Genomic DNA, 21,900 nt, shown 5'->3' on the forward strand with positions numbered 1-21,900 from the left:
CAGAAGGCATGGATGTGTAGCAATCCCAAAGGGTCCAAGCAGGCAGAGGAGAAGAGGAGGAGGCCATGAAGGAAGCCTCCTTTCAGGGAAGGGAAGCCTGTGTGGCTGGGGGAGAGCAAGCAAGGGGGGAAGTGAGACATGAGGTCTGCAGGGGGTGGGCTAGGGAGGGTTTTTATAAGGAAAGGGCTCTGAACTTCGTCCTGTGTGGACTTGGAGGGCTCACAGTAGAGTGGTGTCAGAGTCAGAAGGCAGGAAGGGATTAGGGGAGTCATATGGAAGCCGAGGGCAGATGCTTGTGAGCAAGTATGTCAGGAGCTTCATGAAGAGGTCAGGATTTACTGACATGTTGGGTGGGATCTGGGGTTGGGGAGGGTGTTACACTGACTGACTGTAAGCCTAAACTGGAAATGCCAAGACAGGGGGGATCGGAAGCTGGTCAATTACTAACTATGAGATGCTTGTCAAGTAGTATATAATAACTGTTCAGTAACCTCGGTTCCTGTTACATTCACCTGTTAGATCTGCAGCAAGTGGAGACAGATAAAAACAACCTTTAGTAGACAGGAGAGGCAGAGACCAAGGTTAAACTCAAGCCCATGTCGTATTTAACCTATTTATTGTCAGGAAAAATAAAGCCCAGGGTTTAGGTGTGGATTGCACATGCTCTGTGTGGACAAAGCCCTGGTTCTGTCCCTGTGACTGAGACAAAGGGGAGGAGTCGGGGGAGAGGAAGACAGAAAGGAAGGAATAGGCAGGAAGAAGGAGGAGGGGGTGGAGAGGAAAGGGAAGGAGGAAGAAAAGGTGGGGGAAGGAGGAGGAAAAGGAGGAGGAAAGGGACTGAAGAATCAGTGGAGGAAGGGTTTACAGGTTACTAAGTAAAAAGATAAAAAGTAGACCACTAAAGTCATAATCATACATGCGTGCATGCATGCATGCACGCACACACGCACGCACGCATGCACGCGCGCGCACACACACACATACACACACAAACCTGTTAGCAGTTAGAACTGTGACGACCTACTGGTTTTCTTTGGTGATCTTTGCAGGTGTGCACAAATATAATTGAGAGGAATGCAAACCCTGAATGGAATCAAGTTGTCAATCTTCAGATCAAGGTTTGACTTTCTTTTCTTTCACAAAAACTAAGACTATGGGGGGGATGAGGGGAAGAACTCTTGGAGGGGGAGCCACATTTGGGATGTAAATAAATAAAATAATTACTTAATAAAAAGAAAATTTAAAAAGTAATACAAAAAACCCTAAGAATGTTGACTCCACTAGTTAGTGAAATCATGGAGAAATAACTACCATTTTCTGTTTCTCTTTGACAGTTTCCCTCCATGTGTGAAAAAATAAAACTAACAGTTTATGACTGGTGAGTTGCAAGTGTGTTGTATTCAGCATTAACAAGTGGAACATCTGGGTGCCAAGGGCATCGCATTGATGACCTAACTATCACCTTTTGGTGTATTTGCGATTCTTCTACAAGAAGGGCTAAACTTGGAAGTGGGTGGCAGAGGGCTCTTTAAAAATAAAAACACTAAGGCAATAACAATAGTAATAGAAAAGGCTTTTCCAAAACGTTTTAGAAATCTTAGTTTAGTTGTTCATAAACCAAATAAAGGAGGTGGTCACATGAAAATGCTCAAAGATAAGAAATTAGGACTCTTGTTTCCATGAGGCTGTCCAAAATAGATCAGAAAGAGAGTAAGCCAATTTTTAGGAAGAATCATCAAAATGTCTAAAAACAACTCTTTGTTACTATTAAAAAGGAAAATTGAGAAAGTTGCTTACTTGAAGTGGGAAAATTCATTAATTTAGGCATGGTAGCACACGACTGTAATCCTAGCACTTACAAGGCTTGAAGGGAATTGTGAGTTCTAGGCTATCCTAGGCTACATAATAAGACTAAGGCTCAAGAAAAGAGGGAAAGTAGAGGGAGGAAGGAGGAAGAATGAAAGTGAAGGGGGCATTTATTGAAGAATTCTTACTAGACTAACCTCTCAGAACCAACTAGCTACTGTAAGACCATTCATAGAATGTTCTTGTTGGTTGGAGTGTTCAACTGACAACCCTCATCCCTCTGAGGAAGGGGCATGAACAGGTGTCATCCTCATCTCCATGGTAATGCTGTGGGGCAGGGACCGATCACAGCTTCACTTTACAGTAAGGACTTTGAGGCTCAGAGGGGCCAGGTAGCTTGTCCATAAACCCTTGGTGATTACAGACCCAGCTGGGCTCACATACTTCATGGAAACCCCATATTTCTCCATTGGTCAAATGCATCTGACTTTCATGTTAGGGCGGCATGCTAGGTAGAGGAGAGACTCTTGTTTTGTGACTACCTCACAACTAAGAGCTGCAGCTGAGGTCTGAGGACAGAATATCCCCTTCTTTAATGTAAAAATTTCAAGGCACTGGGGATCCCCAGGTAATCTACAGCAAGAGATTCCAGGACCCCAGGGACCCTTGGGAGTATGGATTTAGCCCTCGTTTAATGGCTTTGGTATCCACTCTGACCTATTGATTCTAGAGCTGGATGTCTGCTGATCGAGCCATTACAGCATCAACTGTCATCTCTATGAATGTGGGCATTCCTGCCCTTTGCAGCCCCCTTCAAGGCATGTGTGTAGATGAGCATGCACAGAGGGCCCCAGCTTCCTGGGAGGAGTTCTTGGGCCCAGATCTAAGACTGCATATCCTGTAGGGTATTTGGAAAATGAAGGGAAGGCTAAGGATTTGAAACCTAGCTGAAGAGGCAGAAAACATTCAAACCTGTGTTTGTGACTTAATACCTGTATATAATATTTTTCTAACAAATTACTTGGATTGGTTACTTCCTATAAGATATTATGCTATGATCTTTCCCCCCACCCCCAAACACTGAGCCTTAGGCTTCAGAGAGGGCAAGCCACTAGATGGTTAATGAATAAAAGGAATGAAACAGATCAATGTTTATAGTACAGTCCCAACCTGAGGCCTCTCTAGGACGCCTACAGAAAGGTACACATCCATATTTGTACTTGTAGTGAATATAGACAAAAAGAACTTTCCCACAATGTAGGTAAGATTTAAGTCAAGCGGCTGTGCTCTGGGAAACAACAGTAGGTGTTCAATACTCATTTTAATTTAATTAAGAGAGATTTTTTCTCTCTTCGATAGATCCTTAGTTACAGCCCATTATACTTGTTAAGCCATTTTAAGCACCATAAAAATTACTGTAGATATGCTAAGATATACCTGACTATTTTACATAATATAGTTACAGTCCACTAATAAATTTGTAATCAATGTAACATATAACTAGTCCGTTCCTTTTTATGACAATGATGTTAACTGTAGCCATTTGAAAATCCTTTGACCTTTCTGCTAATCTCAGTGTCATGACTTCAGAATGCATGGCTTGACTGAATCAGGGTTTCTAGAGTGGCTAGAGAGTCATTGGCATTAGACTGGCAGGCATAGCTGTTGTGTGTACACTCCTGCCTCTAGCTAAACTTTCGTGAATCGAGCTTGGGCAGATGAAGGTGGGAAGCCTCCACATAATCCTTAAGTGCAGGAAAGTCTGAGGCCACTGGACTCGACAGTTTCTGAGGTCTAGACTCTTCTAACTCTTCAGTTAATATTATTGAATTAAAGCTATAACTTCATAGGCAGGAGATGTAACCTCTTGTTTTACACAGGGACCGGCTTACTAAAAATGATGTAGTTGGAACCACGTACCTGTACCTCTCTAAAATTGCTGCCTCTGGGGGAGAAGTGGAAGGTAAGTCACCTGAGGACCAGAGCTAAGCTGGACTCAATGCTTCTAGAAAAGATCAGTGTCGATTGCAACGCTCCGGTAGTGCAATGGTCAGCGAGTAGAACTTACATAGAACGCATGAGCTGTGGCAGTCGCTTAGGAACAGGCTCGATGCCTTAAAAGCAAATGTATCTGGGACTGATGATGCAGGACTGCGACCCCAGCTGCAGAGGAGACTAAGACGGGAGAATCACAATTTGGGGGTCTGTCTGGGCTACATAGGTAGTCTCCTCTAGCCTAAGCAACTTAGTAAGACCCCATATCAAAATAGGAATGAGAGACAAGGTTGGTAACGCCGTCAATCATTAGAGTGTGTTATCTACAGAATAAAAAGTACTGGGTTCAATTTCTAGTACACACACACACACACACACACACACACACACACACACACAGTGAGACCAGTGAGCCTGGCCAATGATATTTTGGTGATAAACAGCACAATAACTAATGACAGAAGCAAATAAGAAGTTATACATTTTCATCTCTCTTGCTCCCATCCAAAACCTTTTTGCCAGGAGCTGTTTATGATAGATTGTATTATAATATATTATATAATAATAATAATAATAATGATAATAATAATAATAATAATAATAAAATGATCATAAGCATGTTAATACCTGCAGCTTGAGTTTTGCAAGGGCCAGTATATTAAACATATTGGGTAAAGTGAAGTAATTTAGAATAAAACTTTGGAGCATCAATGTCTGAAGAGCATCAATATGGGGGAGGAGAGATGGCTCAGTGATTAAAGACACTTACTGCTATGGTATTGCTCGTAGACCTCAACATGGCTTACAACCATCCATAACTCCTGTTTTAGTGGCTCTGATGCCTTTTTAAGGCTTTTGCAGGCACTGTATATATGTGACCCACACATATACACACATGCAGACCAAAATGCTAATACATGTAAAATAAGAAGAAAATAGTATCAATCCCAACCAATGTCAAGAACCTGGAAGATCCAGAGATAGGACAAAGAAGGCACCAGCTTCATATCTTAAGGCATCAAAAAGAAAGACAACTATAAATTTCAGGGAGAACAAAGAGTTAGACAGAAATGCATGGTTCAAACGTAGCGCCACATGTGGCATTACTTTAAGCCAACAGTTGGAAGTCAGAAAGAGATCCCATCTGCACATTCTCTGATGAAGGGATATTAAGACTGCGTAGCTTCAGCAAAGGAAAGAGAAGCATGGCCCCTTTCTCTGCAGAAAACAAGTATTAAAGAGGTTACTATATCATAAGAATTATTTGTTTTGTTTTGTTTTGTGAAACCCACGTCCCCAGCTCGGAACAGAATACACATGCCAGCACCCTTCTGAAATGTAAAACACAAGCACAGAAAATAGAGATTAAGAGCAGACAGAAGGAAGGTGGGAGTGCTCAGGGCCTCTTTTTGCTGAGTGGGCAGTATGGATGTGCCCACTGTAGGTTAAAGAGAACCAGTAGAGGGTAGAAGGTGCCATATCTGTATAGAGAATGCGTAAAAGCAACCCAATCCACTTATAAAGTGGGGAGTCACTAGACAATATCTAACTGTAACGGTTCAAGAAATACTAGTAAACATGTTCTTACTTAATTGTTACAGGCAGTTTCAGCCCCCTTCTCTTGAAAATTTCTGCCATTACAGGTCCTGTGGGTAGCCTCATTTAAAGGCACGAAACAAAAGGAGCAGACCCCTATCCCCTCAACCTCCCACTCCCCCAAGCCCCCTCCCACCACACATGCACACAAAGAAACAACCATGCTCTGCGTCATGTAATCCACAGTTAACTACAGGTGTCTGCTTATATTGCCTCAAACCAAATTAACTTGCATTTTCTGGCCATGGTTCCAGCTAGGGACATGTAAATGATTTATTAAAAGCATGCTGTGTCAGTAACTTCACCTGCTTCCTGTGGCTGTGGGAAGCCAGCTCTTCTCAAATGCTGGGCTCTTTCAAGCAGGCAAGTTTGGGTTATTCACCTGGCTTTGAGTTAGTTGACGGTTAACTGGTAAGACTAGCACACATTAAACAGGCTCCGTGGGATTTGGGTGTGAACTGGGGATCCCTTGCTGCTGCTCGGCTGCTTATCCATCACAGAACACGATTAACTTTGCCGTGTGTGTTTTAAACTCTTCATGTTTCTCTTGTTTTTTTTTTTTAACCAATCATATTTTTACTACATAGATTTCTCATCCTCGGGAGCTGGGGCTGCGTCATATACAGGTTTATGCTTTGTAATTTTGCTGTCTTCTATAGCTTCCTATCCTCTGACACCTTACTAAGAATATATTAATTGATTGCCTTAAAACCTTCTCCTTGATGTTTCAGTGTCTCGAATACCGTTTGGTGAGAGTTAGTGTTTCATGAGTAATGTGTGTTGGTCTTGCATGGCTACATTTAAAGCACATCTGATAGCCAGCCCTTGTGCCCTGTTGCATATTTTCATCTAGAGACACATCATCCTGTGCCACTTTACCGCAAATAATTGTTTGTGAGATATGATACTTTCTGTTATTCATATGTTCAGTGGGTAGAGATGCAGGGCATTACTAAATCTATAGTTTCAATAATGTGTGAAGTATCTCTGTCCCATTTTCGATGTGAATCTCTAGGTTAGAAGATATTGATACTTTCCATTTTTCACACCTCCCTAGTACCGGATATCCTACCATGCACTTTGGTTTGTACAGACCTTGCCGTTTTTTGCAAGTTTCCTCAATGCTGACCATCACAGTTCTCCTAACACAGATGCCATTGTTCCTCTAGATGAGGGCTCTGAGTTGGAGAAGCACAGGCATTAAGCAACCTTCTAACATGAACATTCTTTCTCTGAGATTCTCTGATTCAATCCTTTATTCCTACCCAATAACCTACCCTACTCCTCTGAATGTTAAAGACATAAAATCAAACTAGTGAACCAAAGTTTGACCTCCTTGTATCATCCAAGGATGCTCTACCTCTGCTTTCTGGAGGAAAAGGCATCCTTCTTTCACTTGGGAGCCATTCAGCTTGATGAGAAAACTCTTGTATCCCCTATTTCCTCTTGATTGGCTGTTTCTTTGCATTGCCCTCAGTACCCTTTATTGAGGGGTAATCTTGCTAAGTCCAAGTATCAAAGACAGAATTTATCAAATGATCATTGGGGAGAGAAAGCAATGAATGGTAATCTGTTTAACAATTCAGAATAGCGATACAGTCTTACCACTGTAAGGAACTCATTGACACAGCTAAATTTCTAGTGTACTTTTAACGGCACCTATAATACTACTTATGGTTAAATGACATCTTTACAGATGATATTAAATAAATCTGATACATCATTTAAATGACTTCTTAAAAGAACAATATCTTTTACTCCAGCTATGACAACTATTTAATATGTCAGTTATAAACTTGCAAAAAATGTGAACAACTTGAAAATCTTATGATCCTTTTTAAAGTAGCACTCTTTTTGTAAATATAAGTTTGTCTGAATTATCTCAATTTTTTTGTTTAATATTTTAAAGCGATAGTAAAATAGAAATACGGCAGGTCCCACAGTGTTCATAATTTTCACTAATGCAACTAATTCACCAACTAGAGGGAAAACTTCATCTCACCTAACTGACTAATAACTAATATTTATTTCTGTAACTTGAACGTTAAGACCTGAAATCTAATGGTGCTGTTTATGTCTCAGCAACGACAGGAGAGACAGAGGTGGGGTTTGTCCCAACATTCGGACCTTGTTATTTGAACCTTTACGGAAGCCCCAGAGAGTACACAGGATTTCCAGATCCCTATGATGAGCTGAACTCAGGAAAGGTTGGTTTAACAATTAGGGTTGTGATTAACGAACACTGGTTACTGGGATTCCTTCTTATAAAAGGAATAAGTATCTCATGCCAGAAGCACTTATATTCTCCACCCCTAACACAGACATACCATTCAGCTGATAAAGTGTTAAAGGAGAGAAGTCCTATCCTTCTTAAGCCTTAGAATTAAAGAATAAAAAAAGGATCCTGGAAGGCCACGCATAGTAGCAGACACCTTTAATCTCAGCACTCAGGAGGCAGAGGCAGGTAGATCTCTGTGAGCTTGAAGCCAGCCAGGTCTATACAGTGAGTTCTCGGTCAGCCAGAGCGACATAACAAGATTCTGTCTAAAAAAAAAGGATAAGGATCCTGGTGACTGAGTAATACAATGGGATAAGTGGCATCCCACAGCCGTTCACTCTTCAACTTTACATTAACGGAAAACATCAGCAAAGTGGACGGCCAATGCTGGCCTCCTTCTCTAATGCATGGTCCAGGATCTGCAGTGATAACATGACTGGAGACCCTGAGCTGTGCTTGAACATCATCTCACAGATGGGAAAGTCTCTTTTGACTCCAGTAGAAGTTAAATGTATTTTGGTTATTTACTCCCCTCCCCTAGTGCTCAAAAAATATTATAATAGAGAGAAAGCTGTGGGTAGGGGACAGTGAAGACAGACAAGGACTTGGGAGCCTTCTATTTCTCTCTAGGAGATTCTATGGGCATCCACTGTTGAGTGGGGCGGGAGAAGGATCTACTCTTGACTTCTGTATTTTAGCATACCCAGAGCATCTTGATCTTTTGCTTCCTGACCATTCTGAGACTTGTCTGGTTGCCACATGAGAGTTTCTTTATTATGAGAAGAGGAGAAAGGGATCCAAGTTAATAAATAGACAAAAATGCAGGATTGTTCCGATGAACTGAGATGGAGGAGGCTTGGAGCCTGTTCTCCTTCACCACCCTGCTTCAGGAACTCCTTCCAGCTCCAGAATACAGCTTCAAGGGCTCCAGCCTTAGTCAAGCTAAGAGCCTTTTCTACCCTAGCATCTCATGACATCATTTGGAATCCATCTGGAAGTAAATGATTCTGCCTTTAGATATTAAGGACTTGTGTGTTAAAGTAGTGTTAGCCTGATTTCATACACGGAGGTTCTCTGGCTGTGGTCCTTGTCTATGGGAATAATTTTGTGTTCTTGGGTTTCAGGGAGAAGGGGTGGCCTACAGAGGCAGGATCTTCGTGGAACTGAACACGTTCCTTGAAAAGAAGCCACCAGAAAAGAAGCTGGAGCCCATTTCCAGTGACGACCTTCTGGTTGTTGAGGTAAATGTCAGTGTGAGCACAGCCTGGGATGGAAGGGATTGGAGGGACTCAGAGTCATCTGTGGGAGACTCGGAGAAAGATCTGCTTCATAGTAAGTCCCTCCAACATCCCCTTGATATAGCCCTGACAGCCCTATGAAGATAATGAGGCTTGCTTCAGCCACTGAGATGTTAACTGGTATATTAACTTTTAGTACTCTGACCAAAATTGAAGGATAGACAACTTCAGGGCCAAAGGATTCATTCTGGCTCACTGTTTCTGTAGGTTCATGTCCATGGTTGTACAGTCCCATGTAAACCGGATAGAACAAGATTATGGAAGGCGTGTGCAGCTAAGGACCTCTTCAGTATGGATAGGCAACAGAGAGAGGGAACAGAAAAAGATGCCAGTATCTTACAGTCCTTTGTGACCTGCTTCCTGCACCTCTTACTGTCACCAACTCTTGACAGTGCCATCATGATATAAATTCAGCAAGGGATAATTCATTAGTGATATCCAAGAACTCATGTCTCTGGAAACACCAAGAAATTCCCATAGGCGTGACTAATCTTCTCGATTTGTTAATCCAGTCAATCTTAAAATAAAGACTCACCACTATATGTGTGTGTGTGTGTGTGTATGTATGTATATATTCATAAAAACAGAGTGCCCAGACAGTCCCCTTGGATGGAGAGATTGAGGTTGTGAGGAAGAGCCCTTCCCCTGGATGGCTTACATAACAGAGTTACCCTGTTCCCACTTTCACAGGCGGCTGCTACATCTCCGGTTTCATAGTGATAAGGACATGCCTGCTTCCTGCTGACATTACAATGCCTCTAAGTCCCTTTTTCCTTCAAGACAGGAAGTCTTCTAAGTTCACCTCTCTGTTTCCAAGACTCTCAGGTCACCATTCTTGAGACACACACCTCTGAACTGTTTGGGAGAGCAACTGACTCACAGACACTCCTCCGCCCAGGGCCTCTTCTGGCTTGTTCTAGATTGCCCTGGGCCACCAATTCTCTCAGGCTGCTGCACCCTCCATTCCTGGAACTGAACATTTCCCTCTTTTTCCCGTGTTGTAGAGAAACTAAGCAACAACTTTACAAAGATGTCAGTTCTGAATCAAGTGAACAGTAGGAGGGCTGACATGAAGTGGCTGCTCTCAGAGCCATGAGCTCTGGCAGCTCTCTGTCTCTGTCTCTCATCCTTCCTGTCTGTTTCCAACATGCCTTCCTATGGCTTGGTCCAGTTAGTACCTTGAACACATTCTTATTTCAGCTTTCAGGCCCAGTTCTCACAAGCTCTTAGCTGAGCCAGGACAGTTTTCTTCCTTGAAGTCAACTAATGTCTGGCAGTTATAAAATCTGACCCCTTTTAGGATGACCAACAGAAGAATAGCTACTCATTGTAGCTGGGACTCTTCTCTCCCGCCCTCCATGGCGGTGTTCACTGACTTCCACTAGGATGATTAGGTCAGGCTGGTGCCTAAAGCAGCACTGGTAGACTTACCCATCATACACGCTTGGGGTTTGGGACATCTAGAGCTCAGCCTTTTGGTTGCACCAATTTCAATATAGGTTGCCTTTCTCTTCACCCCTCACTTTGTCTCTTCTAGGAACAAGGCATAGGGCACAACTGTACACAGAGGGGAAAAAGCAAGTTAGCAAAGATCATAGCCTGGGCAAAACTGCTGCCCTGGAAGTTTATGTTACCATATAGAATGATTCAATTTGGGTAATATAAATAGTAAAAGAACTATAGGAGGCATGTGCTTTTAAACCCACCCATGAAGATTGCCCAAAAGAAGGATGTGTGATCTGTCTTGAATATACGTTCACATGTCTGCCTCTAGAATCCAGAACTGTTTACTGTTTTTCTAAGACTTAGCCAATCTCTTAAAGCAGGTTCACAGGCTATTAAAATAAGCCATTAAGAGATAACTGTTAAGAAATTTCTAGTCCTTCCTAATCCCATATATATGTATATATTTATGTATGTATGTATGTATGTATGTATGTATGTATGTATGTATGTATTCTCTAGTAAATGCTATAGTGCTGTTCTTGGATTTAGGTTTTGATTACTCCTGAGTTATCCCTGTCTCTTGGTGTATAGTATGGCATGGCTGTGCTAAGCTGAGACTTTAAATTAAGTATCCTCAATGGCAAGTATATAAATACACTCCCCACACCCCAGTACACCTACCCAAGCACAGGGCATGCTCAGCAGAGAGAGTGAGATGCGGTGGCCCATTAATCCAACACAGGTGCAGCGACTCTGCGTTAAGATCAGAAATTGTCCCCCTACCCCTAATTTTCAGTTACTTTGTTATAATTCCTGGGGATATCCCAAAATGTGATGAGGCTCTTGTAGTCAGAGAATCGCTATGATCTCAGGAAGACAGACCTTGTAAGTTAGTACGGTCTGAGTGTTTGTGTCACCCCAGAAGTCATATGTTCAAATCTAACCTCCAGAGTGAAAGGGTTAGGAATTAGGGCACTTCGTGGTGATTAGGGTGAGGAACCTGGGAAGGCTTCTGTGGACAACTGTGCGGGCATTGCATGAGAACATCCCAGGGTTTCTGATGGAATCTTGGCTGGGATGTCTGTGTGCAGGGCAAACTTCGGCAGATGCAGTCTTCCCCACTCAGTGAGTACCCCGTGCTCTTTCTTTGTTCTCTGTGGACCCTGGCGTAATTGATAAGTACCATATCAATCTCAATCCTTCCTTCTGGAACCGGTATTAGGTTCGGGGTGTTTTGTTTGGTTTTTTGTTTGTTTGTTTGTTTGTTTGTTTCGGTTGCTGTGACAAGATACTGGACAAAGGCAACTTTAGAAAAGAGGGGTTAATTTTGGCTTTAAGTTCAAGAGTACGTTCCATCATGGTAAGGAAGGCGTAGTAGCAGGAGCTTGTGGTGGCTGGTCGCACCAGTTTCCTGGGGAGCTTAAGCCTGGATATTTGCTCTTAAAAGCTTCCCTAGCTTAGTCCACTGCTTTGGCCCTGGAGGAGCTGGGGACACTGAAGCCATTTATCTGGAGCCTGCTGCTGCTGAGCTGTGCTTGCAATGACGCCCCCTCAGTTACACATGATTCAAGAATACTGGGAGAATTGGAAGCGTAAATGTGAATTTTCTAAGGACTTAAAAGAAGGAAGTTATTTGTTATTAGTCATACTTTTCTTTTATTATGGCTTCCTCATAAAGCAGGACAAGATGACTGTCATGATCAGCTCCATTTTTTCTTTTGGATCTGCCCAGAACCCCACCTCATGAACGGTGATGGGCTCACATTTACGGTGGTGGGGTTGGGGGGTCTCTCACTTCAGTTAGCCAAGTCTAGAAATTCCATCACAGACTCAGGGCCCAAACTATATTTCCTTTTTCTTAAAAAAAAAAAAAAAAAACAACTTCCCTTTTCTTAAATCATGCTTAGTGCTTTATAAAGGAGAAGTTATGTTGCATATAAAATTATGACTAAAATTGAAAGTGGAGCTGAGGTTGCAGCCAGCGATTTAGAAAGAATTCTGCAAGGGCTCGGAGGAGTTTCTGACAGAACCTTCTTAGAGGGCTCTGCTCTCTATCTGCTATAACAAAATTGCCTTTCACCAAAATGGCGACTTCACAGCCATGAGCTATCTAGGGGACTGTTCCCTTCTCTTTCTACCTCTACAAGACTACAAGATGATAAAAGTTCTCACGACAGCCAGGCATGGCAAGGCATATTTATAATACCAGCACCTAGAGACTGAACTAAGAAGGTTGTGATTTCAAAGCCAGCCAAGGCATAGTGAGAGCTTGTCTCACAAAGAAACAGAACAAAACACGTTCTTAAAGCAGACCCCACAAAATAAAAATAGAATCACTATAGAATCTAGCAGTTGCACTTCTGAGTGCAGACTCAAAGGGTTTGGAAGCAGGAACGTGCACACCAAGTGTTGTTCATCATAGCCAAAAGGTGGAAGCTTCGTGTGTGTCTATCAAAATGAAGTGTTTTCATACAACAAAATAGAACTGGGGAAAGGGGAAAGTATATGTACCACAACGTGGATGATATAGAAGACATTGTGCTAAGTGAATTACACACAGCACAGGATAACTACATACCACACAGTCAAAGAAGCTAGCCTAGTCAAATTCAGAGGCAGAAAGAGAATGGTAGCTGCCAGGAGCTGGAGGGAGGGAGAAATGGAGAGTTTTTATTTGAACGTCAGCTTTGTAATGTGAAAAGAGTTCTAGGCCTGGGTGGGTGGTTATAGCACAGTGATATAAATTTACTTGATCTCTTGTGTAATGGGGTAAGTGCCCTCTATATAGTGATGGAGACATACATTTATGTTTTGTTAGGAAAAGATCATTGGTTCGGGGTCAGAGGGCTGGAGAGACGACTCAGCATTTAGGATCACTTACTGCTCTTGCAGAGAGGGTTTGATTACTACTACACATATGAGGACTTACAATTGCCTGTAATTCCAGTTTTAGGGTGCCCAACAGTTTTATGACCCCTGTGGCTCCTGCAAAGACTTGGTTCACAAGGCACTTGCGCGCGCGCGCGCACACACACACACACACACACACACACACACACACAAAGCAAACATGTTTTCAAAAGAAAAAGACAATTTAAATAAAGCCATAGGACCTGGGAGGAGTTGAGCGGGATGAACAGTACACAAATACATTGTATACATTCTCAACAAATAATAGCACAGTGACAAGTAAACCATGATCAGCGACTAGAGGATAACAAGATGTTTGCTTGGTTTTGGTTGATTTGAGGGGGAAAGTGTCTTTTGATACTGAGAGGGGACAGAGGACTTCCCATCGCTGCAGTAGGTAAGATGCATGGGAAGGCTCTCCCTTTAACAGTTTTTCTCAAGTACTTCATTTAGTGATGTAAAGTAGAGACCCCCTCCGGAGCCCTGGGGAATGGGAATGACTGCTGTGACAGCTCAAACAAGCATCAGCAAGAAAGGAAAAGCTTGTAAATAATTATGTCTGGTTATGCTTAATAAATAAAGAGAATCTCGGTTTAGTTTAGTTTTGTGTTTTTGGATGTTTTGGAGACCATTGTCTGGGTATCTCTGTAAATAGATATCCAATTTTTTTTTTGCCTCATACAAGCGAGCTCCACCCACGATTTGTGATCCATTCAATTGAATAAAGGCCATGGTATAGATTGAAAGAGAAAGAAAGGATCAGTCAAGTTACTCAAGGGGAGAAAGAGAGACAGAGACAGACAGAGAGACAGAGAGAAACTGAGGGTGCAAGCAAGAAAGAGAGAAAATATAATTCACTCATTTTTAAATTGAAAATTAAAATCTTTATTGTTATTTTTGATTAGAAAATTAATACTTAGGTGACTCGAAATATCAAACACGTATAAGTCAGAAAATAAAGTTGCCACCTCTCTCTGCCTTCTATGATAGTATTGCTGTTATATTTTTTCAGACCCTCTTCATGTGCATCAATATTAAAAAGTATTATTGAATGAATTCATTTTAAATATATCCGTTTAGAGCAGGGGATATATTGCTCTAGTAGAGTGCTTGCCTAGCATGTATAAAGATCTGAGATTTATCACCAGGAAAGTAAGTAATAATAAAATAAAACCCTCCCCTTTCCTATGCTTGCACTGAGACTGACTTACGTTGTTATGAGTTTTCACCCTATTTTAACAGCAACGTAATTTGTTTAAAGCACGACTTGTAGACACGTACATTGTTCTCCCCCTCTGTCAATCATTTCCATGGTGATAATCCTACTACTTTAGTCTCTGCCCACCTACATGAGAAGGAGAGTTGACTGGTCCAAGAACATAGCCCTATGGCATTTAGTACAGCACGAATCAACTAGGCTTAGCATTTCATCTGCTGGGAATCCACATACAGATACAGACACATGAAGTGGTACTGAACCTTACGTCTATTCCTACTTTTCAGAAATACCAGCGAAGGCGGAAGTACAGCCTGTCCGCCGTGTTCCATTCAGCCACCATGTTGCAAGATGTTGGTGAGGCCATTCAGTTTGAAGTCAGCATTGGGAACTATGGCAACAAGTTTGATGCAACCTGTAAACCTTTGGCATCAACCACTCAATACAGCCGTGCAGTATTTGACGGTAAGACTGGTGTGAAGTTCTCTCTTATTCATGCGTACAGAGGGCAAACCCCAGGACAAGAAGCATATACTGTATTTTCACTCCGAGGGCCATTATCCTCAGCATCTCATTAGTCAATTTAAGAAAGGGCATTGGATTTTAGGTACCCATAAGAGTCGCTAAATCCATGGAACAGTGCCCCAGGCTGGACACAAGAGCTCATAAAATCCCAAGATGATAACCCCACTGAATACTACACTCCCTAAAGCAGCTGCACCCCACCAACTGCAAATCCCTCTTAGATTCGGTGGTTGACAATGGTGGCACTCTGGCTCAGACACTGGAAAAGACAGAGTGATTCTCACCAGTGCTCACCCAGTCCTGTCACCCAGCTGTCTTTTAAAAGATTTTGTTTCTCTTTTTAATTGTATGTTTGTGTATATGGCCCGGTACACATAAACAGCCCAACAGAACTGCTATATTTTTACCTAAATTTTTTTGTATGAGCAAATTTAAGACATAAAATGCCCCAGAAAATGTGAGGCGTTTAGTCTTAATTACAGAAAGCCTCCGAGTCATGCCAACTCCATGTGGGCAGCCGAGGTTTGCAAAGAACAGGGTGTGGGGTGGGGTGGCTCTTCTTTCAGCAAAAGCAATCATTTAAAAGCACAGTTCCACGGAGAAACAGTGAGTCTAACCTCCAGTGCTCTGCACTCTACCATGCCATATGATGTAACCATCAGGGGTGCTCCGCCGTGTGGTCCTGAACCACAAATTGTTCCTAAGATGGTTGTCCTCCCTGTGCTGGTGTTTTAGAAAGGTTTACAAAACAAAAGAAGGAACCATCTATTCCTCTGTTGCTTGCCTGATTAAAATTGATGAGTCAGAATAGTGCCTGGGTGTGGCTCAGCAGTAGAGAACTGTCCTAGCTTGTAGGAGGCTCTGGGTTTAATCTCCAGCTCCCCAAACAGCAAACAAACCTTAGCCAAGACCATTCCCTGGGCCTGTGTTTTAATGAGTAGCTCTGTTCACACATCTATGTAACAAATATGCTGTCTTTTTCAAGTGTCCCTGTTCACTGACTCCTGACACTCCTTACCAGGGAACTACTATTACTACTTACCTTGGGCCCACACGAAGCCCGTTGTCACCCTGACTTCCTACTGGGAGGATATTAGTCACCGCCTGGATGCAGTGAACACTCTGCTAGTCATGGCAGAACGGCTGGTGAGTTATCTGTCCAGCATTTCCTTTTAGCAGACCGTAAGGCAAGCACGGGGTAATATACACGCTTGGCAACTGTAGCACAAGATCTTAAACACACAATGGTCAACAATAGAGCAGTTCAGTAACGACTGAGGAAATGGTCCGGAGCTTGTACAAGTTCACTGGTACTGGTGCCCACTCTTTCCCCATGGCTGTCCTAACCTTTACTAAGGAACTAAGGAGTTACCTCAGTCCATCCCTTAGAGACAACTCACCAGGACATCCACCCTCCAGCCTAAAGGGAGGAAAAAACATGAGACGGTGACAAGAGCCCCTCATTAGGGAAAATTAGGAAGTCATACCCAGATTTCTGCTCACTTTCCATTCACCAGAATTCCAGTCCTACAGCCACACCCACCACGAGGAAGTCTAGCCTTACGTGTGTGTGAGCACATGCCAGGAGAAAGGCTTTCTTACTGAGAAAGACAGGAGGATGTAGAAGGCTGGAGGGCAGAGGATTTGCATATAAGGGATGCTTTGTTCCAGTAGCCGGGTGCCACTTGTACAACTTTGCTCTCATTACAGGGATAGTTTCTGCTATGGGAAGAACCAGGGCTGCCAGTCTCTGCTCTTGCTTCAGACTCGGGGAACACTCCTCTGAAGCCTGAAGGAGGTTGGGGTGGGGGTCCCTCTGGTAGACCTGCCTAAGAACAGACATGTTATTGATCGTCTTCTTGACATTGGTAGGCTACAACAGTGAGGAGAAAGGTGCCACATTTGGGACATTTCTACTTAATTTAAGATACTAAATTACTTCTATAAAATCCATTCAGTATTAATGTTGATTTAGAGTGTGGGGAAAAGGGTGTTTGAACATAACCAATCCATCTCATATGTATGGAAATATCACATTAACCTCATGTGATTAAAATAAGTTAATAATTTCAGTTTATATTAATATCATTTTTATAAATGATAGACCAAGATATATAAGAAAATATCTGATGAAAAACTCCATAGCAAAAAAAAATTATTGCTTTTTTATATACAGGCAGCTTTATATCAAAGATATATATATATTTCTACCATTTTTCTTCTCCACCAAAATGGTGCATGTGAATGCCCTGGCTGATGCCCTCAAGAATAGCAACAAGGCATGTGCCAGGTCTTTATTAGGTTCCAAAGTTACAGTGTGGCTTCTGTCTGTGGTGAGGGGCATGGTTGCATTGGGGAATTTGAAATCATTGATGACTACAGATCTGGGCAGATCGTCCTGAACCTCACAGGCAGCAAGTGATCATGAGTGTGGAGTGATCAGCCCCAGATTGAACACGAAGCTCAAACCCATCACTTGGTTTCATTGTGCTGACAGCCCCAGGGAGTGCCGCAGACCATGACGAGACAAACATACTTACAAATAAAAGGCCTCCAGGTGTCGGGGGTGGGAGCACCAATATAGAAGGATAATTGACCTTCAGTGTAATTTCCCATTTCGTAAAGGTGAAATGGAGGGGAATGGGTAGACAGCTCTGTGAGTAAGAACATTTGCTTCTCTTCCAGAGGACCTCGGTTCTCTTCCTGGAACTCACATCGCAGCTCACAGTCACCTGTAGCTCCCATTCCAAGGGATCTGTTGCCCTTTTTTTGGCTTCCAAAAGCACCAGGCATATGTGTGGTGCACAGACATACATGTTGGCAAAACACTCGTGCATATAGAATAAAAAATGAATAAAATTAAATGAATATTTATACGTTTTAATTTATAAAATTTAAAATTAGTATTTGTAAAAATAAAGTTGAAATTGACATGAAATATTTTTAGATTTATTTATTTATTTTATGTTTATGAATACACTGCCACTCTCTTCAGACACACCAGAAGAGGGCATTGGATCCCATTACAGACGGTTGTGGGCCACCATGTGGTTGCTGGGAATTGATGGACTCAGGACCTCTGGAAGAGTAGTCAGTGCTCTTAGCTATCGAGGCATCTCTCCAGCCTAAAATACTATATTTTTTATTAGTTTTCATTTTCCTTCCTCAAGGGAGTTGGTGGAGAACTGGCCAAACTTCTAATTATGTTGGGGCCATTTCTCGGGAATTTTCTTGCCCTGATTCTCCTTCTCATCTCCCTCCACTGACCAAGTTGTCTGAGCTCAGGCTAGTCTTGACAAAGAGAGTGGCTTTCCATGACCAGGACTTTGGCTAGGCCTAGCGGGCACTCCCTTCCCCTCTCTGTTGGCAGATGCTCAACTCTAGCACATCAGCATGTTCTGGGCTTAGCTTGTACTTTCTCAACTCCAGCCCTGAAATAACCATTTCTCTAAGATCCTGTGGTCCCTTTAATAGGAAGTGACATTTGAAAAACAAGATCTAGAGTGCTCATGACTGCTGCTATATTGTTGCTTATAGGCCTTGCCAGCCAAGAAGTTCATGGTCACACTCATTTGCATGTGCATGTACATACATACATATATGCATATATTTATTGTCTATATCTGTTAAAATATTGAAGGCCTGAACAGTGTCTCCAATTTTAATCTACCACCAAGGACTTACCTTGGTAGTAAGATTAAAACTCTTGCCTACAGTGAGATTCCAGCTTCTGCCATCCTAACTGTAATGGTTGATTTGTTCAAACTTAAACTCCATACGTCAGCCACTGTGCACAAGTTCACAGTGATTCACATTTGATACAGTTAGGTTGCCTTTGCCTTGAAACTAAGGACAGATAGTTAAAATGCTGTTTTCATAGGTTACGTGGGTTAGTTCAACTGTCCATCTGAAATATATCTGAGTCCATACTATTTACATATATATCCTTTTGAGGGTTCCCTCACCTATTCCTGATGGTTTCTTCCTGTTTGTTTTTGGAGTACATAAAATATTTACATAGTTACAAAGGTCAAAATACAAGACAAGGCTTTCTCTATTGCTTAAACTTATCAGTGTTGATTGCATTTTGAATAAAAGTAAATAGCACGAGGCTATGGTAAATATCAGTGAGTGAGAACAAAGCCCTCTGGCTTTCTGTAACAAAATCTTTTTATGTCCCTACCCCTCTACTCACCCTCTACCCTGCCTTGGAAATAACACTTTCTTGGACATAATGGCAGTTACACAGTTATCTCTCCTCTTTCTTGATTCTTCAGCAATCAAACATAGAGGCTGTAAAATCAGGGATCCAGGGTAAAATTCCTGCAAACCAGTTGGCGGAGGTGTGGCTGAAGCTGATAGATGAAGTTATAGAAGACACGAGGTACAGTAATCCTCTTCCTATCTGCACGTCCCCAGCATGCCCTGAATTCTAAGACTGTAGGTGCTTCTCCAATCTTGTCAAGTATTTCTCTGAAAAAAAAAATGCATTTGAGCATTGTTTTGGGCTCCTTGAAAGTCCCACCCCAGCCCAGGAGAAATTTCTGAATCACCCGGAAAACCTCCATTCTCTGGTTTGGTGCCAAGTCTAAAGTAGCCCAGGAGGCCGAGGCTGGACTACGGGAAGCTGGCCCAGCAACCTGAGGCAAAGGGTGGGAGTGGAAGAGAGGGAAGAGAAATAGCCTGAGCTAACCCTCCTCAGAAGGACTCCTGACTTCCACAGGGATATAGGAACATGGCTTCCACCACTCAGAACAATGTTCCTAACTCATGTCTTTAGAAATAGCTTGCTGCTGCTGCTGTTGTTGTTAAGTGTTTCAAGCACTCTGCCATCCTTCAAAAACAGTTAACAGTAAAAACAGGAGTAACAGATAGTAGGAATGGGCCCTACGCAAGGATGACGCGCAAATTCATTATACACTAAGAAATAAACAAGAAACAACAACAACAACAACAACACACACACACACACACACACACACACACACACGCCACGTTAGACAAATCCAGGATACAGACTTAGCCAGAGGACATTTCATAACTGTGACTTAAGAAGTAACTTTTGGCATTTAGAAATCAAAAGGGAAAGTGACTCATTCCAACCTCATTTTAAATGTTGGCTAATAAAGCCACGAACAGGGAAGGTCGAAAAGAAAAGAGCATGGACTACACTTCTCTCGCTCTGGAAGCAGACAGTTCCCCTTCTAGGGTAAGGCCCTTAGTCATCCCGTCCTCTTTCGCCCCCTAGTGGTTTATTCAGGTCATTGACAAACAGCTAAAATCAAGCCCCACTGGCTTTGTGAGCACTCAAAGCTGAGAGACTTAGGGATCCCTAGGTGTGACCTCTAAATTACAGATAAGAAAGAAGGGAGACCGCAGTGACACTGGGAATTATTTACCCACTTAATGGCCAGCTTCTCACTTTCAAAGGGTTCAAGTGTGACTTCGGAGCTCAACAGCACTCCTGTGAATTTTTGCCTTACATGGCCACCGCAGGATCTTAAACCTTTATACACAGGATGCCACAGAAGTTAATGAAATCAAACAAAAACATACAGCGACAGCTTTCACGTGGAAAATGCCTGTGATTTGCCAAAGAAAGCCCAGGCATGAGAACACACGCTGGCTTCAAAGAAGCAAGCTGGCATCTTTCTAAATGTTCTGTTGCAGGAAATTCCATGTTTGAGGAAAACCATGCTAGGATATCCTTCATATAAGGAGTTGGGTGGCATGCAAATGATAGTAAATTCTAAGTGGGGACAATGAGTCGAATTTCCTGGTACTGGTGACAGTCTTGCCCTGTGGTTTCACTTACTTCCACAGTGAGAGAGAGGCACAGCTGACATGGGGCTAATCTGAGTCACTCACTCAGCTGTCCCTGTTTTTCTTAACTTGGCTAGAAATTGTCCTATACAAGTGGTCCTTCTTATCTTCTGGAGCTCTGTGAGAACCGTCTGAGAGGATGACGGTGATGAAGGTGACGGTACTGGGAATATTTAAACTTTGGTGCTTTAAAATTTGTATCTTCTCCAATGCCAACAGAGACATCCTCAACTACAGATTAAACCAAGCAGCCCCTGTAGACTCAGGAGATTGCTGTCATTTCAATCTACGTGCAATGGCGTGCAGACATACATTAAACATGTGGGCAAACACAAGTGGACTTAGTTTTGAGGCCTAGAATGTCATTCTTAGGTTTGTTTCTCTTCTCTCCTCTTCTTAAAGATACACCTTGCCTGTCACAGAAGGAAAAGCCAACGTCACGGTTCTGGATACTCAGATCCGAAAGTTGCGGTCCAGGTTTCTTTCCCAGATACACGAGGCAGCTCTGAGGATGAGATCTGAAGCCACGGATGTGAAATCCACCTTGTTGGAAATTGAGGAGTGGCTTGATAAACTGATGCAGCTTACTGAAGAGGTAGACCATTAAAATACACTGTCATCTGTTTCCAGAAGGATTCTGCAGATGACAAGAAGGGTGGGGCAGGTGGTGGGTGGGACATCTGGTATATCTGCGACTGGGATTGGATCTGATCAGTGATAAAAACCAAGGACTTACTAGGATGAGGAGGCTACTGGAGGGGGTGAAAGTCACCCAAATTTTGAGTTGGGTTCCTGAGGACCCTGCAGGAAAAGCATCATGCTCGCACTGCTGTTGTAGAGCATTTTGTGTGATGGAATAGTAGAACACAACACAGAGAATTAAAATGTCACTGTAGTGTGGATTGGGAAAAGCCTGGATTTAAATATTAAACCATGCGTGACCTTGGGCAAGCTCTTCAACTCACGTCAGCCCATTTTCCCTACCAGGAAAATGGAAAAAAACATAG

General features: G+C 42.5%; 1 protein-coding gene across 3 annotated transcripts in view; it reads left to right on the forward strand.

The window, feature by feature from the left end:
• Myof (myoferlin) overlaps positions 1–21,900 on the forward strand; it is a 146,792-nt gene that overhangs the window by 67,980 nt on the left and 56,912 nt on the right. For 2 of the 3 annotated variants that reach the window (XM_021152562.2, XM_029472658.2), the window contains exons 14-23: positions 1,050–1,118; positions 1,335–1,378; positions 3,687–3,769; positions 5,985–6,023; positions 7,480–7,604; positions 8,800–8,916; positions 14,833–15,010; positions 16,092–16,216; positions 19,348–19,454; positions 21,296–21,488. In XM_021152562.2, the coding sequence (XP_021008221.1) occupies positions 1,050–1,118; positions 1,335–1,378; positions 3,687–3,769; positions 5,985–6,023; positions 7,480–7,604; positions 8,800–8,916; positions 14,833–15,010; positions 16,092–16,216; positions 19,348–19,454; positions 21,296–21,488 (1,080 nt within the window). The remainder of the gene's footprint in view (positions 1–1,049; positions 1,119–1,334; positions 1,379–3,686; positions 3,770–5,984; positions 6,024–7,479; positions 7,605–8,799; positions 8,917–14,832; positions 15,011–16,091; positions 16,217–19,347; positions 19,455–21,295; positions 21,489–21,900) is intronic. The other variant, XM_021152563.2, reaches the window with a different exon arrangement.

This window comes from Mus caroli, unplaced genomic scaffold, assembly GCF_978045245.1.
Source record: "Mus caroli unplaced genomic scaffold, Mus_caroli_1 scaffold_20, whole genome shotgun sequence".
Taxonomy (NCBI): Eukaryota; Metazoa; Chordata; class Mammalia; order Rodentia; family Muridae; genus Mus; species Mus caroli.